The sequence below is a fragment of the Polistes canadensis genome, unplaced genomic scaffold (assembly GCF_001313835.1).
Source record: "Polistes canadensis isolate GaletaPanama2010 unplaced genomic scaffold, ASM131383v1 scaffold_0, whole genome shotgun sequence".
Taxonomy (NCBI): Eukaryota; Metazoa; Arthropoda; class Insecta; order Hymenoptera; family Vespidae; genus Polistes; species Polistes canadensis.
In genome coordinates, this window is record NW_014569547.1 from 2,369,294 (window position 1) to 2,389,772 (window position 20,479).

At 33.2% G+C, this 20,479-nt stretch overlaps 1 protein-coding gene across 1 annotated transcript in view; it reads left to right on the top strand.

The window, feature by feature from the left end:
- Positions 1 to 20,479, top strand: part of LOC106793116 (dystrophin-like) — a 339,379-nt gene that overhangs the window by 275,612 nt on the left and 43,288 nt on the right. Inside the window, exons 38-41 of the mRNA XM_014759810.1 lie at positions 1,966 to 2,138; positions 12,097 to 12,241; positions 15,532 to 15,655; positions 20,219 to 20,385. Of these exons, the coding sequence (XP_014615296.1) occupies positions 1,966 to 2,138; positions 12,097 to 12,241; positions 15,532 to 15,655; positions 20,219 to 20,385 (609 nt within the window). The remainder of the gene's footprint in view (positions 1 to 1,965; positions 2,139 to 12,096; positions 12,242 to 15,531; positions 15,656 to 20,218; positions 20,386 to 20,479) is intronic.

The window sequence follows — 20,479 nt, forward strand, 5'->3', positions numbered from 1 at the left end:
ATGCTCCTTGATTAAACCTATGTTTAATACGTGAGTAAGCAGGATACTGAATTCAAGTGTAGATGAGATTCCTTTACCTTATCGCGTTTCCCTATTGTCTGCAATATCATTATTCAATAATACTCTCCACCAATCGAAATTCGAACAATATAATATAATATACGTTATTGTTCTATCTACACAGTTTGATATGAAATAACAATGATATGAAAAGTAAAAACAAAAAGGGGATCAAAAAATATCGAAAATATAAAATAAAAGCAAACGAAGAATGAGAAAAATGGCAAAATTTATTGGGGAAAAGTAAAAAAAAAAGAAAAAAACGAGGGATGAAATAATAATAAAAGTGAACAATATGAAAAGCAAAAGTAAATTAAAAAAAACATATTCTATAGATTTACGCTCGAATAGATTTTTCCTTTAGGGCGATAAGTAAAAAAAAGATGAAAAATTTTTCAATTTTTCCTTCCCCTCTTTCATTCCTCCCCAAAAGATTATTTACGCAAATGCGAGAAATAGGAAAAGAAGAAATATATATATATATATTTTCGTCGCGTTTGAAAACAAACAGAAAAAAATAATAAAAAGGAAAAAAAAACTTGCGAATACAAGAGCGACGAATATCAACAAAACGAATATTTCTTAATTCACTGACACACACACACACACACACAACGATTTATTTTCATTGGCCAGCGTGTGGCACACGTGTCTGTCAGGGAGTGGCTGCTTTTCGACACACCAACGAGATTCTAACACACACGAATGTACACGTATGCACATATACACATACATGCATTCATACAGAAGAAACGCAACACGACGACGTATCCTACCACACCAACACCAGTACCAGCACCAGCACCACTACCAGTACCAGAACCAGCACCGGTACCGGCACCATACCGCACCGTATCGTATCGTATCGTATCGTACCGCACCCGCGTCCTGGCAACACCAAAGCACAACGCCGAGCTGCCGCATAAATCATCTCCATCCACGCGTTCTAACCGCGATACGCGTCCTATGGGGATGATGACGGAAAGGGGGCTTGAATGCGTTTCACTTTTATGGTTTTTTGTTTTCGCTTCTTTTTTTTTTTTTGCTGTTCTTTTTGTTTTGTTTTTGTTTTTGTTTGTTTTTTTGTAATTTATTTTCTTTTCTTTTCTTCGTCGTTTTTGTTTTTTGTTCTTTTATCTTATATAATATATTTCCTCATTATTATTCCCACCTCGACAAGAATTTTCTTTTTTATTTTCTTTCGCTTTTTATACACGGTTACCACCACCACCACCATCACCATCCGTTAATTTATTCTCTTCTTTCTTCAGTCATCGCGTTCTATTATCTTCCCGTTTGCCTCTCATGTCTCTTCTTGTACCATAAAAGTCAACCGAACGATTCATGACCGAGTTTCTAAAGAATCTCTAATGGGAATCATGTAAAATCAATTTTTTTCTTCTTTTTCGATATTTCTGGGAATAAAAATATTATTTATACCGCGTCAAATATTAAAAAGGGTTATAGGAAATCCATACCCGTTGATTTAATCTAGGCAAAATACGTTCCTACATTTTTAGAATTTTCTCTTTTCTTTTTTTCAAAACTAAAAATATTTACTACGAGTTTGCATTAAACGAAAATTATTTCACTTAACTTAGACTTTTTAATAATCACCAGTGCAAAAAATAAGAACGGTGATTATTTTTTCTCATCGTGGCGGTACAATTTTTCATAAAGGTAAATCTTGAAATATTTCAATTTTGTGATTTATTTCGTTAAACCGCTTTTATAATTAACAAACCATAAACAAACGGTACTCATTTTTTATTGTAATACAGGAACCTACCATTTACGTTTATTTTATAGGATAATTTGTAGCAAGTATAACAAGTGTTAGCATAAATTAATGTGTTAGAATAACATTTGGTACTGACTCGTCATTTTTTGTTTTTGTTGTTGCAGGACCTCCAGTCAGAAATCGAAACCCATCGGGACGTGTATGCATCGTTAAATGGCACCGGGCGCAAGCTGTTGAGCTCTTTAGCGAGTCAGGATGACGCGGTTATGTTACAACGTCGATTGGATGAGATGAATCAAAGATGGCATCATCTTAAAGCGAAGAGTATGGCAATAAGGTGAGTAATAATTTATCGTTATTTGTATTTTTATCTATTTTTTGTTTTTTTGTTAATAAACGAATAAGAAATATGCAATATGAGTAATAATAATTCAATTCATTTGCATCAAGTATAAATAATTTTCACGCGTTTTGTCAATAGTAAATAAACAAAAATTAGGCTATCAGTGCATCAAGAAAAAATGTCAACCCGTTTGTAATATTTGTACAAATCGTTGATATTTCTAATTGTAATGTAAATTACAATGATTGTAACGTAAATTACTTTACGTATTTTTCGTTTAATCTATTTTAATACGATTTTTATATATTTAACTCTAAAAAATCAAGATCAACGTTTCAAAAATAGTAGGATCGCGAAAAATTAAATAAATCGTATTATTTATCCATTTCATAGCATACACGTAGGTAATAATTTTTGATATTCAACTCGGCGAAAGACTAATTCAATTGTACGAATATTCATGCTTCGGTTTTTTTAAGCAACCTTGATTCCTGGCTACCATAAATATTGGATTTTCCTCGTCGGCAAGCCGTAATCAAAATAACGTGAAAAAATATACATATACCCCTTCCCTAAATTCTAACGGTAGGATACACGCGGATATGAAAGTAGGTCAACGTCCCAGAGTGTGTCCCGGTACTTTGCATTCTCTACTCGTGATTTGTGCCTAAAAACGTCGGATGACATTAAATTCAACGAGTGGTGTGTGCTGGTAAAAAAAAAAAAAAAAAAAAGAAGAAAAACAAAAAAAAGAACAAAAGAAAAAATGAAAGACCGAAGGTAAATCGACCAAAGGATGGGACGACACTTTTTTTCTACGCGTGAAAACAAAAAAAAAAAAAAGAAAACAATAGGATTTACTATTTTCCCAAATCTTTCACCAACTATAAGTATTATACGAAAAGTATTTAAAAAATATATTTCTCATATTTATATGAGAAAATAAAATATTTAAAAAAAAAAAGAAAAAATATATCCATATACGTAAACACATCCATACACATATGCACACATGTACACATATATTTACGTGTGATATAATTAAAGTAGGAAAAGAAGAAAGAAAAGAAATATATGTTAAGTACGTGAGATCGTTGTAAATCGGATCAATCGATTTTGAAAGTGATCAAGATAGATCTGATCAATCCGATCAATATATTATTAATTAGACCAAACTTTTAGTGAAAATTCGTACGGTTCTATTACTAATGGTGGTTTTGTATTCGAAATCAAAAAGAGAAAATGATCGAGAGGAAATGGGAGAAAGAAAATTCGCAGTCGTATTTAAATATACATATATATATAAAGATATCGGTTACCAAACCTAAAAACTTGCGTGGTTCTTTACCTTTAAACTTCTTTCTCTTTTCAAACGTTCATTCTATCTATCTCTATCTTTCTTTCTCTCTTTATATATATATATACACACACACACATATATATATATATAACCAAAGATTGGTCTGCAATCAGGCCACAAATACTGGTTTGAAAACAGCGATCCTGATAATTTAGCTGCCGATCCTTTTTGGCACGAATTGAGAAGAGAAATAGAGATAGGAAAACATTGGTTAGAGGGGTAGGGGGATAGGAAAAGTATATATATACCGATCCGATACAGATTCGTACGTTATCCACTAGCCAAACGTTCATGCCAAACCAAACGATCTACTATTATTCCATTTCTTTCTTATTAGGAACTTTAAGAGAAAAAGATATACAAATGTTTGCTATTATTAGTATTTTTAAATAATAAATCTATTCAATTCAATTGCATTACCGATCTTTTTTTACACAATCTTATTATTTCTTTATTGTTTGTTCATTTTCAATCGAATGCAAATAATATTTATTTGATGTTGTGTGTGTGTGTGTATAGACTTAATTATAATATTTTATATATATGTAATTTTTTGAGTATATTCATAAGTGAAAGGTTTTAATTCTAACATTGTAAGAATTTTCTTTTTCAATCAAACTCGCTTTTATTTAGATAAAAAGAAAAAGAAATGTAACCCACACACCCACGTATTTATAACTTAATAATGTATATCAAATATATGTTGTATTTATAAATCAGCACGAAGATTCGAATCAATCCGAATATAATAGCTACCGGAATCTAAACTCACCTCTCAAAGTGAAGAGATACTTGTGGAAGTTTAAATTAATAGAGATGCCTAGGGGGGAGAGAGGAGAGGAGAGGAGAGAAGAGAGAATGGGGGAAAGGATATTCCGATCTTGAAACACGCATCATTAATCTCTGTCGCGATACTGGTAGGATCATCTTGTAACTGTTCATAAGATCGTAATCAATCAACTTGGTCGGTTGGTAGTAGGATAGTTAATGAATGAAGTGAAGGTTTAGAAAGAAACACTAGCAAATTCACGTTGAAACTTTTCCGATGTCTATCGGATTTTTTTTACATTAGACGTCACACTTTTCCATCATATTTGGATTTGACGCTGGCTTTTCAAGGGATGATGTAGAAAAAGTGGCGATAGTGGTGGAGGGATTACAATGAAGCGCTGGGTTTAAGGGGTGACTTGACACGGGTTTGAGACATGAATGAAACGCGAACGCAACATGAATGAAACGTGGATGAATATCGTAGGAGGAAGGGTGGGAGGGAAAAAGGGGACATGGGATAGGAAAGGGATAGTGCACATTTATAATAATGCAAAAGAAATGATATGGAAGAAAAATCCTTGGTAAACGAGTGTCATATTGTCAAATTCGGTTGCAGTAATATATCTCTTTCTTTTCTTTCGTTTTAAACGAATTTTGTTTTTTTTTGTTTTTTTGTTTTGTCTTTTTTATTTTGCGTTTTTATTTTCAACTATTAAACGTCGTAGAGGTAGGTGGAGAAACGTCTGAAGTATATGACGCCCGGACGTTAAAAGCAAGAATATTTTTTTCCCGTACAATTTATTCGAACGAAGTTCGGTTTTTTTACTTTTCTCTTTTTTTTTCTCCTCGTTTCGCTACGATTCTCACATGCATATTCGATAGATTTCTTCGCGATTTATTATTATTTCTTTTCTTTTGTTTATTTTTTGTGAATTTTAAATATATAAAAAATATAAAATAATATAAAAAATATTTACCAAAATTTTTTTCAAGAAATTGCAAAGATACACACTTTACAGCGTTGGATTCACAGACATTTTCTAAAGTTTACATGCTAAATTTATAACTCGATATGGTATTCAACGCGTAGATAAAAGAGTGTACTTTAATTTAATATAAGTTTCATTAAAATCTATTCACTCTCTTTTAGTATTAAAAATATTTACCGAAACTTTTCATAGAAATGGCAAAGTAGTAAAAATTTGCAGCATCGCATTCTTTGCCATTTTATGAACCATTTCAGATTGATTTATAACTCGATATGGTATTCTACGCATAGACAAAAGAGTGTATCTCTAAAAAGAGGTATTTAAAAAATGAAGAAAAAAAAACAAAGATAACTTTAATACATTGATGAGAATAATTTTTTGATTAGAATGAAAAATAAACAAATTAGAGAAACACCTGTGGTTATATTCATGAGCATGATATAGTAGAGAATGCGAAATACCAGGCCGCAATCGCAGATTTAGTATAGTCTTGTAGTATATCCATCTAACACTAAGAATGAGGCTTAAGGAATAGTATAGGATACACGTTTGTAGATTATACACATACAGAAAGAGTAAGAGAGAGAGAGTGTGTGTAAGTTAGAGACTAAGTACTTAGTAAGGTATGATATGTGTTGTTTAGATGTCTTAACGCGAGTTACACACATTCGTGTGTACACACGTTGTATATATATATATATGTGTGTGTGTGTCTGTGATTATGATTGTATAGGTACGTACATTACTTTGCGGTTCTCGAGACTCGAATGCGCGAAAACAGCCCAGCCAAAGGCGTATCTCGCGGTTGCGAGGGCAAAGCAATGCCTGTCAACTGTGAACCAGGAATCGGGAGGAATAATTAAAGGTGTCTCGGAGTCTGGGGAGGAGTGCTGCGACGCGTACCGGCCGCCATTACTTCTCCCGACTGCGGGAATATTAGCGCAGTAGTGCGTTCACGCGTGCGGACCACCACTCCACCTCACTCCACCTCACCTCACCTCACCACACCTCATCTCACCTCTCCTAACTCTACCTCGCTCAGTCGAATCCTTCGCCACTTTTCTTCGCACACTGAAAATCACCTTCCTTTATTTTCCTCCCTTACCCCCCCCCCACGCCCCCTATTTTTTGTTCTTTCACATTTCTATTCCAAAAAAGTTACCGCGAAAATGATCAAAAATTGATCCGATCCGTTAAGTTTCAAAAGTCGAGACTCATTTCTTTTCTTTTAAACTTATCTTACTTAATTAATCTATTTTATCTCGTTGATTCTTCATTATTTCTTTTTTTCTTGAATAAAATTACAACTTCGCGTGTTATCGATAATTGGATTTAATTAAGGTAAATTTGAAAATAATAAATTTAACGCATATTAAAATATACAAAATATAAAGATTATTTGGTTTTTTTTTTTCATTACATTATATTCTCGTATACATCTTATACATTATATAATACTTATGTCCTATACGATCTGATTATTTATTCAAATGTTCAATAAAATATTGATAAAAGTTTTCGATATGAATCGAAATATTCTATTATTACATTTTCCTCTGTGGGTCTAAATAGGAAGGATAGGAAATGTAGAGATGAAGAAAGTCTGGTGGTATGCGAATCGAATACCAAACGAGATAGGGTAGAGTAGTTTAGTTTCTGGTTCCTGCTAGTAGTAGGAGAATATAGTGGTGATGGTGGTGGCGGCGAGCCTCTCAAAACTTTCCATGAATCCCCAAGCCGATCGTAACTCATTACGACTGTGTCCAGCAGTTAGGTTGTTGCTGCATCTATTCTAAGGCTATATCGTTTCCTAGGGTAACAGTAATACAAGCTTAAAGTATGATAAGGTGTAGCTTAGCGTTAATCTCTGGAAAGAGCTTTTGCAACAGAGAAATGAACCTTCGGTGGGAGGGAGGGAGGGAGGGAGGGATGGAGAAGAGCGTCAATAGGTCGAGCCCTATTCCTATATGTTCCCTACTATGTTCTGAATCTACTAAATGCTCGCGTTTATCCATTCTGTCTATCTATCTCTCTCTCTCTTTCTCTCTCATACACACACACACACATACACATATTCACTCTAGCTAGCTAACTCTCCTTTTACCTCTCTCAAACTCCATATATTCGATGCTCGTTACGCATCCTTCGTGCCAGATGCGTCCCATCGTTTATTTAATCCTTACACACATCCTAACACAACCAACTACGGGGATAGAGTAATAAAAATGGATTACACCTGACTCCATGAGAAACCTTCGTCGACGGTCTATCAATAGTGTTTCTATTATATTATATTATTATTATTTTATATATATAGATATATGAATAAACGCGTATTGCTTGATAAGAAAATATAGATTCGTATAATGGAAAACGTGATCGTGTGTTAAGATATAATAGAAAATATATTATTCATCTGAAAATATAATCAACGAAATTGATGATAGGGATAGAGCGTGAATTGCGTCAAAATTTAATCGTTTCTATTGTTTCAATTATTTTTTTTTTTTTTTCTAGATAAATTAAAAAGTATTATACTTTGAATATAAATTTATTTTAGGTGTTCGCGTGGGAAAAGGATAATATATTATAATGAAATGTTCAAATCAAATTTTGTTATTTGATCATTTGAGATTGGGAAGGGTCAAATAAGGGAATCGCGATCATGAATTCACTTTTATCTAAGAACTTATCATCACATCCCTTTGAAACGAGGATCGTCGTCATAAACGCAAAATCGTTTATGGCTTTGGGAAAGAATCCTGGACGTTAACTTTCTTACTACAGCATAAGGGCCAAAAGAACGAATAGATATTCCTTTTACGAGCTCGTTATTTATTTTCTTTTCTTTTCTTTTCTTTTCTTAACGATCCTTAAAACTCGATATAACACGCGGGCTAGTTAACTGATAAGAAAAAGATAGGCGAAAAGAAGAATATAATCGTGGTAGCCGAACAATTGGATAGAACGTAACCTAACACAAATAATCCAATTTTTTTTTTTATTTATCTATCTTTTACTATAGAAAAAAAGAAAGAAAATAAAGAAATAAAGAACCTTTTTATGAAAAATAAGAATGTACGGGCAAGATTGCGTTACATTTAACGCGAAACTATAACGATAAGAGAAATCTCGTTGGAAATCTAGATCGTGGTTTTAAAAAAAAGAAAATATTTAAAGAGTTACGAGAGAGTCGTATCCTGGGGTAACGCAAAATGATAACAGTCCAGGTGGTATCGTAAATTCAAACGGCGATCGTTATCGTTGCCACGTTTACGTTCGAACTAAGTTTCCTGTGTAGACATTTTGATTGAAAAAAAAACACACACACACACACACACAAAAACACAAAAAACAAAAATAATAAGCAAAAAATATTCGCTATTCATTCTCTGTAATACTACCAAAAAATATATTTCCCCGCCTAGAATATTTGCACTTGTTAAAAATTGTATAGTTGTGAGAAAGAAAGACCAATATTAAATTTTTATCGAAACTCGTTTTAGATGTTTTTTGTTGGACCAAACTCTTACGTAATAAATTCCTAGGGTATTGTTGTTACATATTGCATACCGAACAGAGATGGGAGAAAAAGTTACGACAAGTGAAAGCATTGCTAATGCAACATAGGTCCTTTATCCATCCCACGAAGCTATAAAACCATGAAAGCCCATAGTACACCATGGTATATCTTAGAATTTATCATGTAGAACTTTCTTCTAGCAAACGATGACTTTCATATCAGAATTGAACATAAACCATTAGATTAATTATTAATATATTTGACGTTTAACAATTCTTTTTATCAGAATATTATTCAACCAATGATACTTTACAATACCAACCAATAAAATAGTAAGAGTAAAAATTGTTTGGACGAGGGAAAAAAATATAAAAAAAAATGTGAGTTTCTCATATGAAAAGATATTGAGATGAAACGAACGCATATCTGCGAGATCACGCGTGAAACTCATCGAGTAAGTTACTGAGATCGTTCGTTCATTCGTTCGTTCGTTCGTTCGAGAGAGGAAAAGAGAGGAAAATAGAGGAAGAGAGAGATAGATAGAGGATAAGAGCCGAGCCCTTTATTGCATCGGAATGACAGGGTGTCCCGTCGATCGAAACCCGAGTGCCCAACGTGTTTCCCAATATTCGTGCTCTTTGGTCCGTGGGTCGAGGGTAATTTTCGTTCGACACCATGTGCCGCACCTATACCCGCATCCCGTACTCTCACACCTACACTCACACCAACACCAACACCCGCATCCGCATCCGCGTCCGCATCCGTTACTGGCTAGGATCCGATCGCGAAGGAAATCGAAGCTCAATTTCCATGAATCTCGATTCCAGTTTGAAAATTACTTTGAGATAAGAGTTAAACCTTTCCTACAACCAAAAACCATCCCCTCCCACACCCCATACGATCCTACTGTTAAAACAGACAGTTTTCTAATTTCCTGTAGGTAAAGATTTTGGTTAAGATTTGCGGTTATAAGCGACTAGTACATTAGCAGAATAATGTGTCGTAATAGGATTGTATTCTGAACAAAGGTCGATGATGACAGATCTATCTCAGGTAGGAACCAGAAGAGATACCGAGAACAAGTAAAATTCCAAAAGATCCTTTATATCTCGTGAGACTCGAATTCTCCTGGGAGAAAAGAAGAGTATATCACGAAATGAGGTTTTTGCATGAACAAAAGAACAAAGGGGGGTGGAAGGGTTGGAAGATGTCGTAAAAAGGGACACGTTGCAACAGACGTTTTCTTTGAGATTCTGAGCTCGGTTGTAGGAGGCGAGAAGAAAAGGTATTTGAAGATAAAAATTTTTGTTTTTTCCTTCTCTCTCTGTTTTTATCTTTTGTTCCTTACAAATATAATAAAACATTGGTAATCCATCGGAAGATGATTTAAGTTTATTTAACGTACGTAGGTGTACGTATTATATGTTAATCATAAAATGTTAATATCTTACGATGATAATTATGGGAGTAGGTATTTATCGCAATTCGATAAAGTGAAGGACTAAGGGTGAGAGAGAGAGAGTGAGTGAGTGAGTGAGTGAGAGAGAGAGGCTTGTTCGATTGATAAGTCTCGACCGATATTTGCGTTCTCATTAACCAATGCCACAAGCCGATTCAAGGGTCTTGGTTTCCCAGCAGACCCATAAAGTGGATTGATCACGTGCCTACATCGCATATAATCAATGCTACTGAGATGTATGCGATCCATCAAGAAGTACTATGCGAGGCGAGATGTTAATCCGAACGGTTGCACGCTAATGAGGCTGCGATCGGAGGATTAATTACGAGTAGAATCGCGGACTCTCGATTCTCGTTAGATGCTAGATGATTCCCTGAAACATTCCTTCAAGCATACCAACCACATCATCTTTATTCAATCCCAGATAATTCTCTCTGTTATAACGTTAATGAGAAACTCAAGAGAAAGATTTTGAAATAATCATCTTGGATTAAGGGCAAATAATATTTTCGGAATATAACAAAAAATAAAAATATCCATTACTTGGACTTTTGATCAAAATTATCAAACGTGTAAGATATATGAGGTATCAAAATTTAAGAATATAAATGTTTAAATTAACGATTAACAAAGACACCAGTTTAAGAACAATGAACGTTTCTAAAACTAAAGTTTACATCTAACGAGATATTTTATACACACACTGTAGATAGTATTAATAGTTAAATATAAGATATATAATTATTGAATATTTATTGAAATCTTGTCTTACTCCGTTATTACCTCCTACTATTTATACAAAGTAGAAATATTCAAGCGGTATAACGATGTAGCTTTTGACAAGAGGTGAATTAGTAGTTTGTACAAAGTGAGATAGGATGGGTACGCATAAACGGAGAGTTTATCGAATTAGCATCGACCACCACCATGCGGACTCACTTAAGTTACCTATCTAAGGTACAAGGGCTTGGCTATTCCCTGGCTGCTTCTCTTCCTTAAAGGTAGATCGGTTGTGAGAAAGTGCGAACCAGAGACAAGTAGAAACGTTAGCAAGCTTGCTAGTCTAGCTAGTCTAGCTAGTGTATAGCTTAGTTCAGCCAGCTAGCTAGCTAGCAATGTTCTACGGTTAGTTGGACTCTTCTCTGCTGTTAATAGTACGCTCGTTGTTTATGGTAGAAGTTTGAACCGGCTTTGCCCGGCTGTTTAGATTGGGATTGTGCCGCTAAATTGTTCCCTCGAGTTGAATTATAACGTTCACCTAGCCCGTTCTCGCCAATTTCATTTTCTCTTACTTTATTACGTTTAAACCGGTACTCCTGTAGCTCGGTACAGGACAGGCAGGCAAGCAAGCAAGCAAGCAGGCAGGCACACTATCGTTAGATTTTCTTCCCGTTCTTGTTTCAGGAATTATGATTTAGTCATGATAAATCGACTTACTCGAATGGATTCGTTCGTTTATTGTAATTCAACTTACAACTACGTGCACCGGTTGATCACGTTTGTTGAAACTAACCTTAAGAGAAATTGCAACTATTCTCTCGACACTTTTAACTTGCAACTAACGATTTATCGTTATTCCTATTTCAACGTTTTCGAAATTCATAGGGGAATCATTTCTCAATGTTTGAGAAACGTTAATGTTTTTTATATGCAGACAATTTCTATTTGTCTTTTTTTTTGGATATAAAAAACTTTTCCTGTTATTTCAAAACTGTTAACAAGTAATCATTCTTATTGTGAATTATGAATCACGAAATATTCTGTTCTACAAAAATTGAAGACGAAATAAATGCAATTTATTTGTGATAATAATTTGTTTGACTTTTTTTTTTTTTTTTATATTGTTGCAGAAATCGATTGGAAAGTAACACGGAACATTGGAACGCGTTGCTGTTATCCTTACGCGAATTAATCGAATGGGTTATTAGAAAGGACACCGAACTTACAGGATTGGGACCTGTTTGCGGTGACGTTGCTGCATTACAGAAACAACAAGTAAGCTTATTTCAAAATTATTAACATAGATTAATATTATAAGATAATATATCAAGTTCTCTTAACTAATTACGTGGCATTGTAATTCTATTTTCTAATCATACCCAAATCTTGAATTTGAAATTAGATAATGTATGATGAGATATCATTTACGCGTAATTCAGATTAATTCATTTATAGTTTAAATAATCCTATACTATATTATTAAACCGGAATAATTTTCAAATTACAAAAAGTGAATACTATTTTTTAATTACACAACAAATCAAATAAAACTTAAATATATATTACAAAGCTATGAAATACGAAAAAAAAAAAAATAAAAAAATTCAAATCAATCGATTACATGTTTCATTGTAAGTCTATCATTTAATCGTATCAATTTGAATTTGAAATTAAATAATGTATGAGACCAATTTGCTCGTATTAATTTAGTTAGAGGTGGGTTTGAATAATCCTCTATGATATTAAACAATAAGATCTATTAAGAGAGATGTTGGAGAAGGGCGCGTTAGGTAGGTAGGTAGGTAGGTACATCATGGGCAGACCCAAATGCTGACGCGTCCCAATGCACTAAGGCCAACGTTCGCTCTAATCCAGATTAGATCGCGCATGTTGCTGCCGTGCGCAGATCGTCGTCCCCCATGTACACGTATGTGCATACCTGTGTCAGAGGAATCCTGTAGCAGATAGAGAACCGAGTGCGAGAGGACGATAAGGTGTGCATTTCGGCTCTAAATCCAGATAATCTATTCCATTGTCTACCACATTTACAACGCGTATCTTTATCTTGACGTATATCGTTCATTACTACACGTTCCCTCCTCCTCCTCCCACCTGGCGTCTCGTCTAATTGATTTTCATTTTTTCTATTGCGTGATAAATACAATTTGGTCACGCATTTGCTATATTTCGTTTTATTTTTCTTTTATTTATTATATATAAATTGTAATATATTAGATTGTTTGATCGTATGATGTATAAAATGTAAAATTTGATTAGAATTTTGTTTTTGAAGATAAAATTTCATTCAATCGTTGTAACTGGAAGATTATTGTTTATTCGTTTACAATATTAAGATAAATATTTTAACTCTTTTGCGATCGATATTTTATTTCTTTTGTTTTTTTTTTGTATTATACACTGTTACAACAAGATTTATATATCGAAAAGATAAAATAGAATATTTGGTGCATATATAAAATATTTGTGTTCGTAGAATTTGGAATTTTATTAGAGAATTAATTAATAACGTGACAGTAATAACGATATATCGTTGAATTAAAAAACATATATTTATATATATATATCCCACGAACGTACGTGATGATAAGAAAATTATTTGTTGGCAATCGCGTGACCAATATTTTCCACTCAACCGAGAACACAAAAAAGAATTATAAATTAGATGAAATTTTATTCGTAGAACGTTTAAAGATAAACGTAAATATTTTTATAGATTTTCTTAATAGACATTTTCGTTGTTATTTAAAAAATAAAAGAAAATATATTTATATGTGAACTAGAGTTTGGCAGATATTTTAAAGTAATTTTTTTATTTTTTTTTTTGATATCCGATGTTATTACTCGAAGTGCATTTACCCCGTTTACGACATTTGCGACGTTTGCGATTCAACCAACAGCTGTGACCACCACCTCGTCGTCTTCCTCGTCGTATTCCTCGTCGTATTACACCTCCAACGTTATTCCGATTCCCAGGAGTTTGCTAGACGAGCAACAACGAGTATTTAAAGCGCTACTGAATTACAAAACGAAGAAACTATAATACTACTTAGCATCCTGGAATTGTGTGATATAATTGTTTGCTCGGATATTTACCAACCGCTTTACGAAAATACCCTGTTATTCTATTATATATCACTTTTGTCTCACCCTTTTGTATTAATTTAAAATTTCGATTGAAAAATCTTTGCATCAAAAAAAACAAAAAGAGGGAAAAAAATAAAACGTAACGTTAACAAATCAATTCGTATCAAATAATTTGACGTTTATTTAATCGAAAATATGAAACAGGATGACCGACGAAATTGAATTTCTATATATGCGTACAAATAAAACACATTAATATAATATCAATTCACGTATATGAAGTTTAACGCTGATATAATCGTTAAATTTAAAAGCGATAAAATTCGAGAGAACATTTTCAAACATTTTATAACAAAACATGTATCTAACGAATAACACGGTTAAAGGTTTCGATAAAAGATACTAGTTGTAGGGGGTTAGAATAGAATGGAGAGGGAGTAAAAGAGGGATTGTACAGGTTCGTAAAGCTTTCCTTCATTCAAGAGAAGCTCGTTGATTTGACCTGAGAAAGTAGGAAAGAAGGAAAGAAGGAAGGAAGGTAGGAAGGTAGGAAGGAAAGTGGGTGCTTTTTCGACGCGTATTTCGTAGGAACTTTCTTGAAAAGGGGATCTACTTAAGAACGATGGTTGGGGGGGAATCGTAAGGACCTTGGGATAGCTTTAGGAAAGCGTGAGAGAAAAAGCTTCCTCGTAGAAAAAGGAAAAAAAAAAATAACGAAGGAAGAAAAAAGAAAAGTGGGAGGAAGAAACGGACTAGAGGGGGAGTGGGGGAGCGACGGAAAGAGGATGGTTAAGAAAGAATGAAACGTCGTGCTTCTTGCAAAACTCTTAAATCCGCAAAGGACACCGAAGATAATCTCGTTGAACGTAACTCGTGCGAAATATCGTGAGAAGAACTTTTCTACCCTTCCCTTTCTTTCTTTTTCCCTTCTTTCTTTCTTTCTTTCTTTCTTTCTTTCTTTCTTGCTAGCTAGCTAGCTAGCTTTCCCTTTCCAACATTCCTTTTTTCCTTGTATTTTTCTTTCTTTTTATATATCGTATACTAGCAGCAACATCGAACACGATTACTTCTTCGGACTTTTTCATCCCTCCTCGAGACACGGTACACGTTTTCGAATTGGCCTATTTGTGCTACCAACCGAGCAATCAAGTTTCAGTACTCGAAATCATGACCGAACCCTGTCGTAACCATCTTGAATCAACCAACCAACCCTCGTGCACAACCTAGCCACCCCCTAGCCACCCCCACATAGCCAATCCATTCAACTTTATAGTCGTGTATCGAGAACGCGTAAAAAAGATAACGACACGTGTCCTTTTTGCTAACACTTTTTGATTTCTTCCTTTCTTTTTCTTTCTTTCTTTTTTTTTTCTTGAATTTCTCTTAATATCGTCGTATTTCTTTTTATTATTTTATTTGATTTCTTCTTTTTTCTTATATTTTGTGTTTTTTTTTTACAGGACGACCATCGTGGATTCAGAAGACAACTCGAGGACAAACGACCGGTTGTTGAAAACAATTTGGTCAGCGGCCGACAATATATCGCAAACGAGCCACCCCTATCCGACACTTCTGATTCCGAGGGTAAATATTATATTTCTATTCTTATTTTAGAAAATATTGTGTGATTAATGATATTAATTATTATTTTTCTTTTTGTATTTCTTTAAATACTTATTTATTATATTATTGAATAATTGATTGAATTTCATTGATAATATTAAATCATTTATTCATTATTATTTAGATTGAATATATTTTTTAAGAAAATTAATTCAGAGAAAAAATAGTACGAACAAATATAGAAAAATAAATTAGAGAAACTGTGATTTTAACTAAATGTTAAACGTTACTTTAAAATCCAACTATTAAACACCTTAACAAACTTCCGGCCGATTTACGAATTTCACGAAAAGAGGAATAATTTATTCCCTTGGCCGTTGTTCCTTTAAGGGTGCTATTATCCCTTAGCATTAACAAGATTCAAATAGAATAGAAACCCATCCATTTGTGATTACGTCTTCTCTTGAGAATTTTGATCTTTTCCCTCCGATCTATTGATCTTTTACAAAAGATACAACAAGTTATCAAAGATCAACGATGATCGACGATGATCAATGATGATCAACGAAGATTAGAAAAAAAGAAAAAAATATATGAGTGGCCTCAACGTACGCGAGATAAAAATAAAACTCGTATTGTCATATAGAAAATAATCTCAATTGATACATCTATATATATAATATGCATTAAAATATTAATAGAATATATTATAGTATTAAAAATACAATAATTAATAATTGTAAATTAATAGAAAAAGGAAATAAAAGTACGATGTATCGTTATTTTCGAAATTCAATGTTAGATGAAGACTCTTTCTCTTCTAATCAGTGTCAGTTGAATTTATTTTATTAAATATTGTTTATATGACTTTCCGAAGGCTATGTATACATATAACGAAAATAATATGCATAGTAAATAGAATTTGCTTCTTTGGAAAGTAATATAAACAACATTGAATAAAAGAACTTTCAAAAAGGACAAACGACTCAGTTTATTGTTTGATTTCGAAGAGGAAGATGCCTCGAACTTGTACTCCGTGCTTTTAAACAACGATACACATTACCTTCGATTAATTAACAATTATTTAAGGTATATAGAATATTGTGGATTGCATTTCACTCTTTTTTTCTCTCTCTCACTCTCTTTTCATATCAATTCATAAAATTATATTGTTACATTTACGTTTGAAAAATTTCACTGCAGAAAAAATCTTTATATTCATTCATATTTAATTCATATTATTTTTTTGTCTTTTTTTTTTAACTTTAATCAAACGCAAAAATTATTGACAAATATTTATATCGAGCATGTTATTCATCATCTAGTAAGAATGAGGAAAATTTATTCGACAAGATGCCAAGAAACGAAACGAAACGAAACGAAATGCGAAGATGGTCGATTTTTAAATGTAAAACGAGCTTTCACGTATTTCAAGACCATAATATTGCGTTTTCTGCTCCACGCTTTTACGCTTATGCGATATGGCCGCATTTTAACTTATAACGCGTGTTACCAGCCGGAAGCTCGTCGTCGTGCGCATACATTTGACGCAACTAGAATTTCAAAGCAAAAAGTCTTGCTGAATTTATCTACTTTCGCGGTAGACAGCTGTGATATTCGCGAATGAAAAATGTCCTCCTCTCGTGTAAGATAAAACTTATGTGGATTCTCATACGTATCCAGTAGTAGTATATCGTTTGTATTACGAGGGAAGTAGTTTTGAACTTATTTTTTTGACATTTTGTCGCGGATATTTTATCCTCCGGTAAAGCAAAGCTTGTAACCATAACAAAAATTATTTTTCATTACGAAACATTCAGCGAAGCTTCGACATACATTTCTCCCTCCCCCCCCCTCCCTCCTCCCTCGTTCAATTTAATGCTTTTTTTATTCTTTTCCACATAGCGTACACATATTTTTTTCTATAATTTTTCTTTGAGATACCCGTAATAATTGTGTGAAGAATATCATTGAAAATTTAATAATTTATATTTAAAAACGTTGAAAAAATTTGTTGATAATAATAGTCATAAAGGATAAAGTTTTGCGGTAGCTTAAAATATTGAAGTAAATTTAATATCGTTTCAAAATGTATTCATATTTAGAAGTTAAAATTTGTTGGTTCAGACCTTTAACTAGTGACGTCGGGTCACAGGGAGAAAGGGAAGGAAGGAGGAAAGAGGGAGGAAGACCCGGACTGAAAATATTTAACTTATATTTTCAAATAATTATTCAAAAATAAATATCCCTTTATTAAAAAAAAAAAAAAAAGAAACCCACACGCACAAAAATTACATTTAAAAATTTATTAATCTTCAAAATTATAATACACGAATAAAAAAGAATCTTGACCGTCATCCAAATACTTCGTCAATTAAAAATTAATTTACTAAACATTTTGTGTTATAATCGTACGAGAGAGAGAGAGAGAAAAAAAAAAGAAAGAAAATATTAAATATAAAAAATATAATAGTCTCGTAATATTACAAAAATTAAATTGTATATGGGCTCTTATGTTTGTAACGAGGATTCTTTTAATCAAGTTAGGTATATATCGTTGAAAGAGAGTAACGGGAACACCAAAAGTTGCAACCTTTACAGTAAAGAAACGTCCCAAAGGAATCTGAAAACTCGATGGTAGGACTTTAGCAATTCCTTCGAGGACAGTAACTGCGCCAAAGTCACTTCTATACTCTCTTTTCTCTTCTCCACTTTCTCCTTTTACTCTTTCCTTCTTACTTAGGTTTCTCTTTTAATAACTGCCTCAGTGAACGAATGAACGAGGTACGAACTTCCTCGAACTGGTATTATTAATCAACCAAAGAGCATCCTTCAAAACTTTAGTTTTGAATTTCCTCGAAACTATAGTGAAATGGAAAGATATTCCTTATAAACTGTTGGATACTTTCGCGAATAAATGATGAATCTAACTCGTATATATACTTCGAAATGTAATTAATATATATATTGTATATTGGATTGGAATAAAACTTTCTTCGTATTTTTTTAAATAAAGAAATTAAATGAGTTCTCTTCTAGTTTTCGTATACGGTCTTCTTTAAATGCTTTCAAATTGTTTTTCCCGTTCGATGTTTTAAAATATTTTTATATATACCATGATTATTAATGTGCTACCCGTCTTATTGTTCAATTTTCTTTGTCTATAATTTCATCGACTTTTTTTTTTTTTTGAATGATTGATCGATCCAAATAATAAATTGGTCGATCTGAATAAACAAATATCACGAATATTTTTCATTAATTATTCCATGATAATGTTGTAATATATAAATTAATCAAAATACGAAAACAATTTTTCATCAATCCAATGTATTTAATAATTCGAAAGTTTTTTAATTCGATTTAATAAGAGAATTAAAAAGTAAAAAGTTTAATCGTAATAAAACTCTACCTGGACCTTCCCTCACCACCACCACCATCACCACTGCCACCACCATCACCACCCCTCCGTGGAATACTATGTTTTTCGATTTTGAATTATTCATAAGACGAGATAAGATTAGTCACGATCGTTGCACTTGCAACAACGTGCTTTCGAAGGAAACATCGAGTTAGAGAAAGAGATATGGTGAGAGAATGAGAGAGATGGAGAGAGGATATGAGGGTGATAGAAGAGGGAGGTGAAGCCTGAATGTAGGCAACACGAACGTCATCGGTGCATGCTTTTGGTCACACCGTGGGGAATCACGTTTCGCAGAACGTGCACAGCATCAGACAGCCCGGTCAACTTGTAGAGTCAAGATTAGCAAAGAAATTCTATGATGACATAGGAACACATATATATATTATCGATATTATAAAACTTCGTAATATTTATTAACATTTATCTCGAAAACTTGAAAATTATTACGAACATTTTTACTTAATAAAAATTAAAAAAAATGAACATTTTATAACGAGAAGCGTTGTATTAAAATATTATCAGGGTTTTAATGAGATGGAAAACCTGGGAATAGTAGGATTTTATCCTACAGGATGATCATCCTTTATCTGCATATAGGGAGAAAATGAATAATACCACGAATCACGTAATCGTATCGCGCGAACACCACAGCTGACACTTTTTATTGCCATTACTGGGCATGTGTTTACCAGTGATAACGGCTTAGGTAAGTAGCCATCGTTTCTACCTGAGGGCTGTCGATGCTAGAACCCTTCTATCTTTTCCCCATGCGTAATGTTGATTTATGTTTATCGCCTTTCGCGCGATTTAATCGTATACCAGTTAGTAATAGCACTAGTAGCACTAGTAATAGTATTAGTAGTAATAGGAATACATTTAAACGACCAACAAACAACGCGTGAATATTCGTTCCTTAATCGCAAACGTACACAAAGAAATTAAAAGAAAAAAAAAACAAGAAACGTGACACATCGTATTCGTGTTCGATATTCATCAGTAAAATTTCTTTCGATTATATCATAATTTTGTTTAATAAATAGACTGTTGTTTATTTGTTTGTTTTTGTGTGTCGTAAAAAAAAGGTAGAATTTGTTAAGGAAAAAAAATGGGGATTAGAATTTTGATCGTATTCGTTTCGTTTCTTTTTTCTCGATTCACAGCCGGAAGAGAATTGGATGGGGATTCGAGAGGTTACAGAAGTGCCGAGGAACAAGCACGAGAATTGACGCGCAGCATCCGTCGAGAAGTGAACAAACTTTCGGAGCAATGGAACGCCTTGATCGAACGTAGCGATGCGTGGAAGCGGAAACTCGACGACACCGCAAACGTAAGTACTATTTCCCTTTTTCCTTTCCTTTCTTTCTTTTTTTTTTACTTTTTTCGATCTGTTATTTTATTTTGTTTCTTTTTTTTTTTTTTTT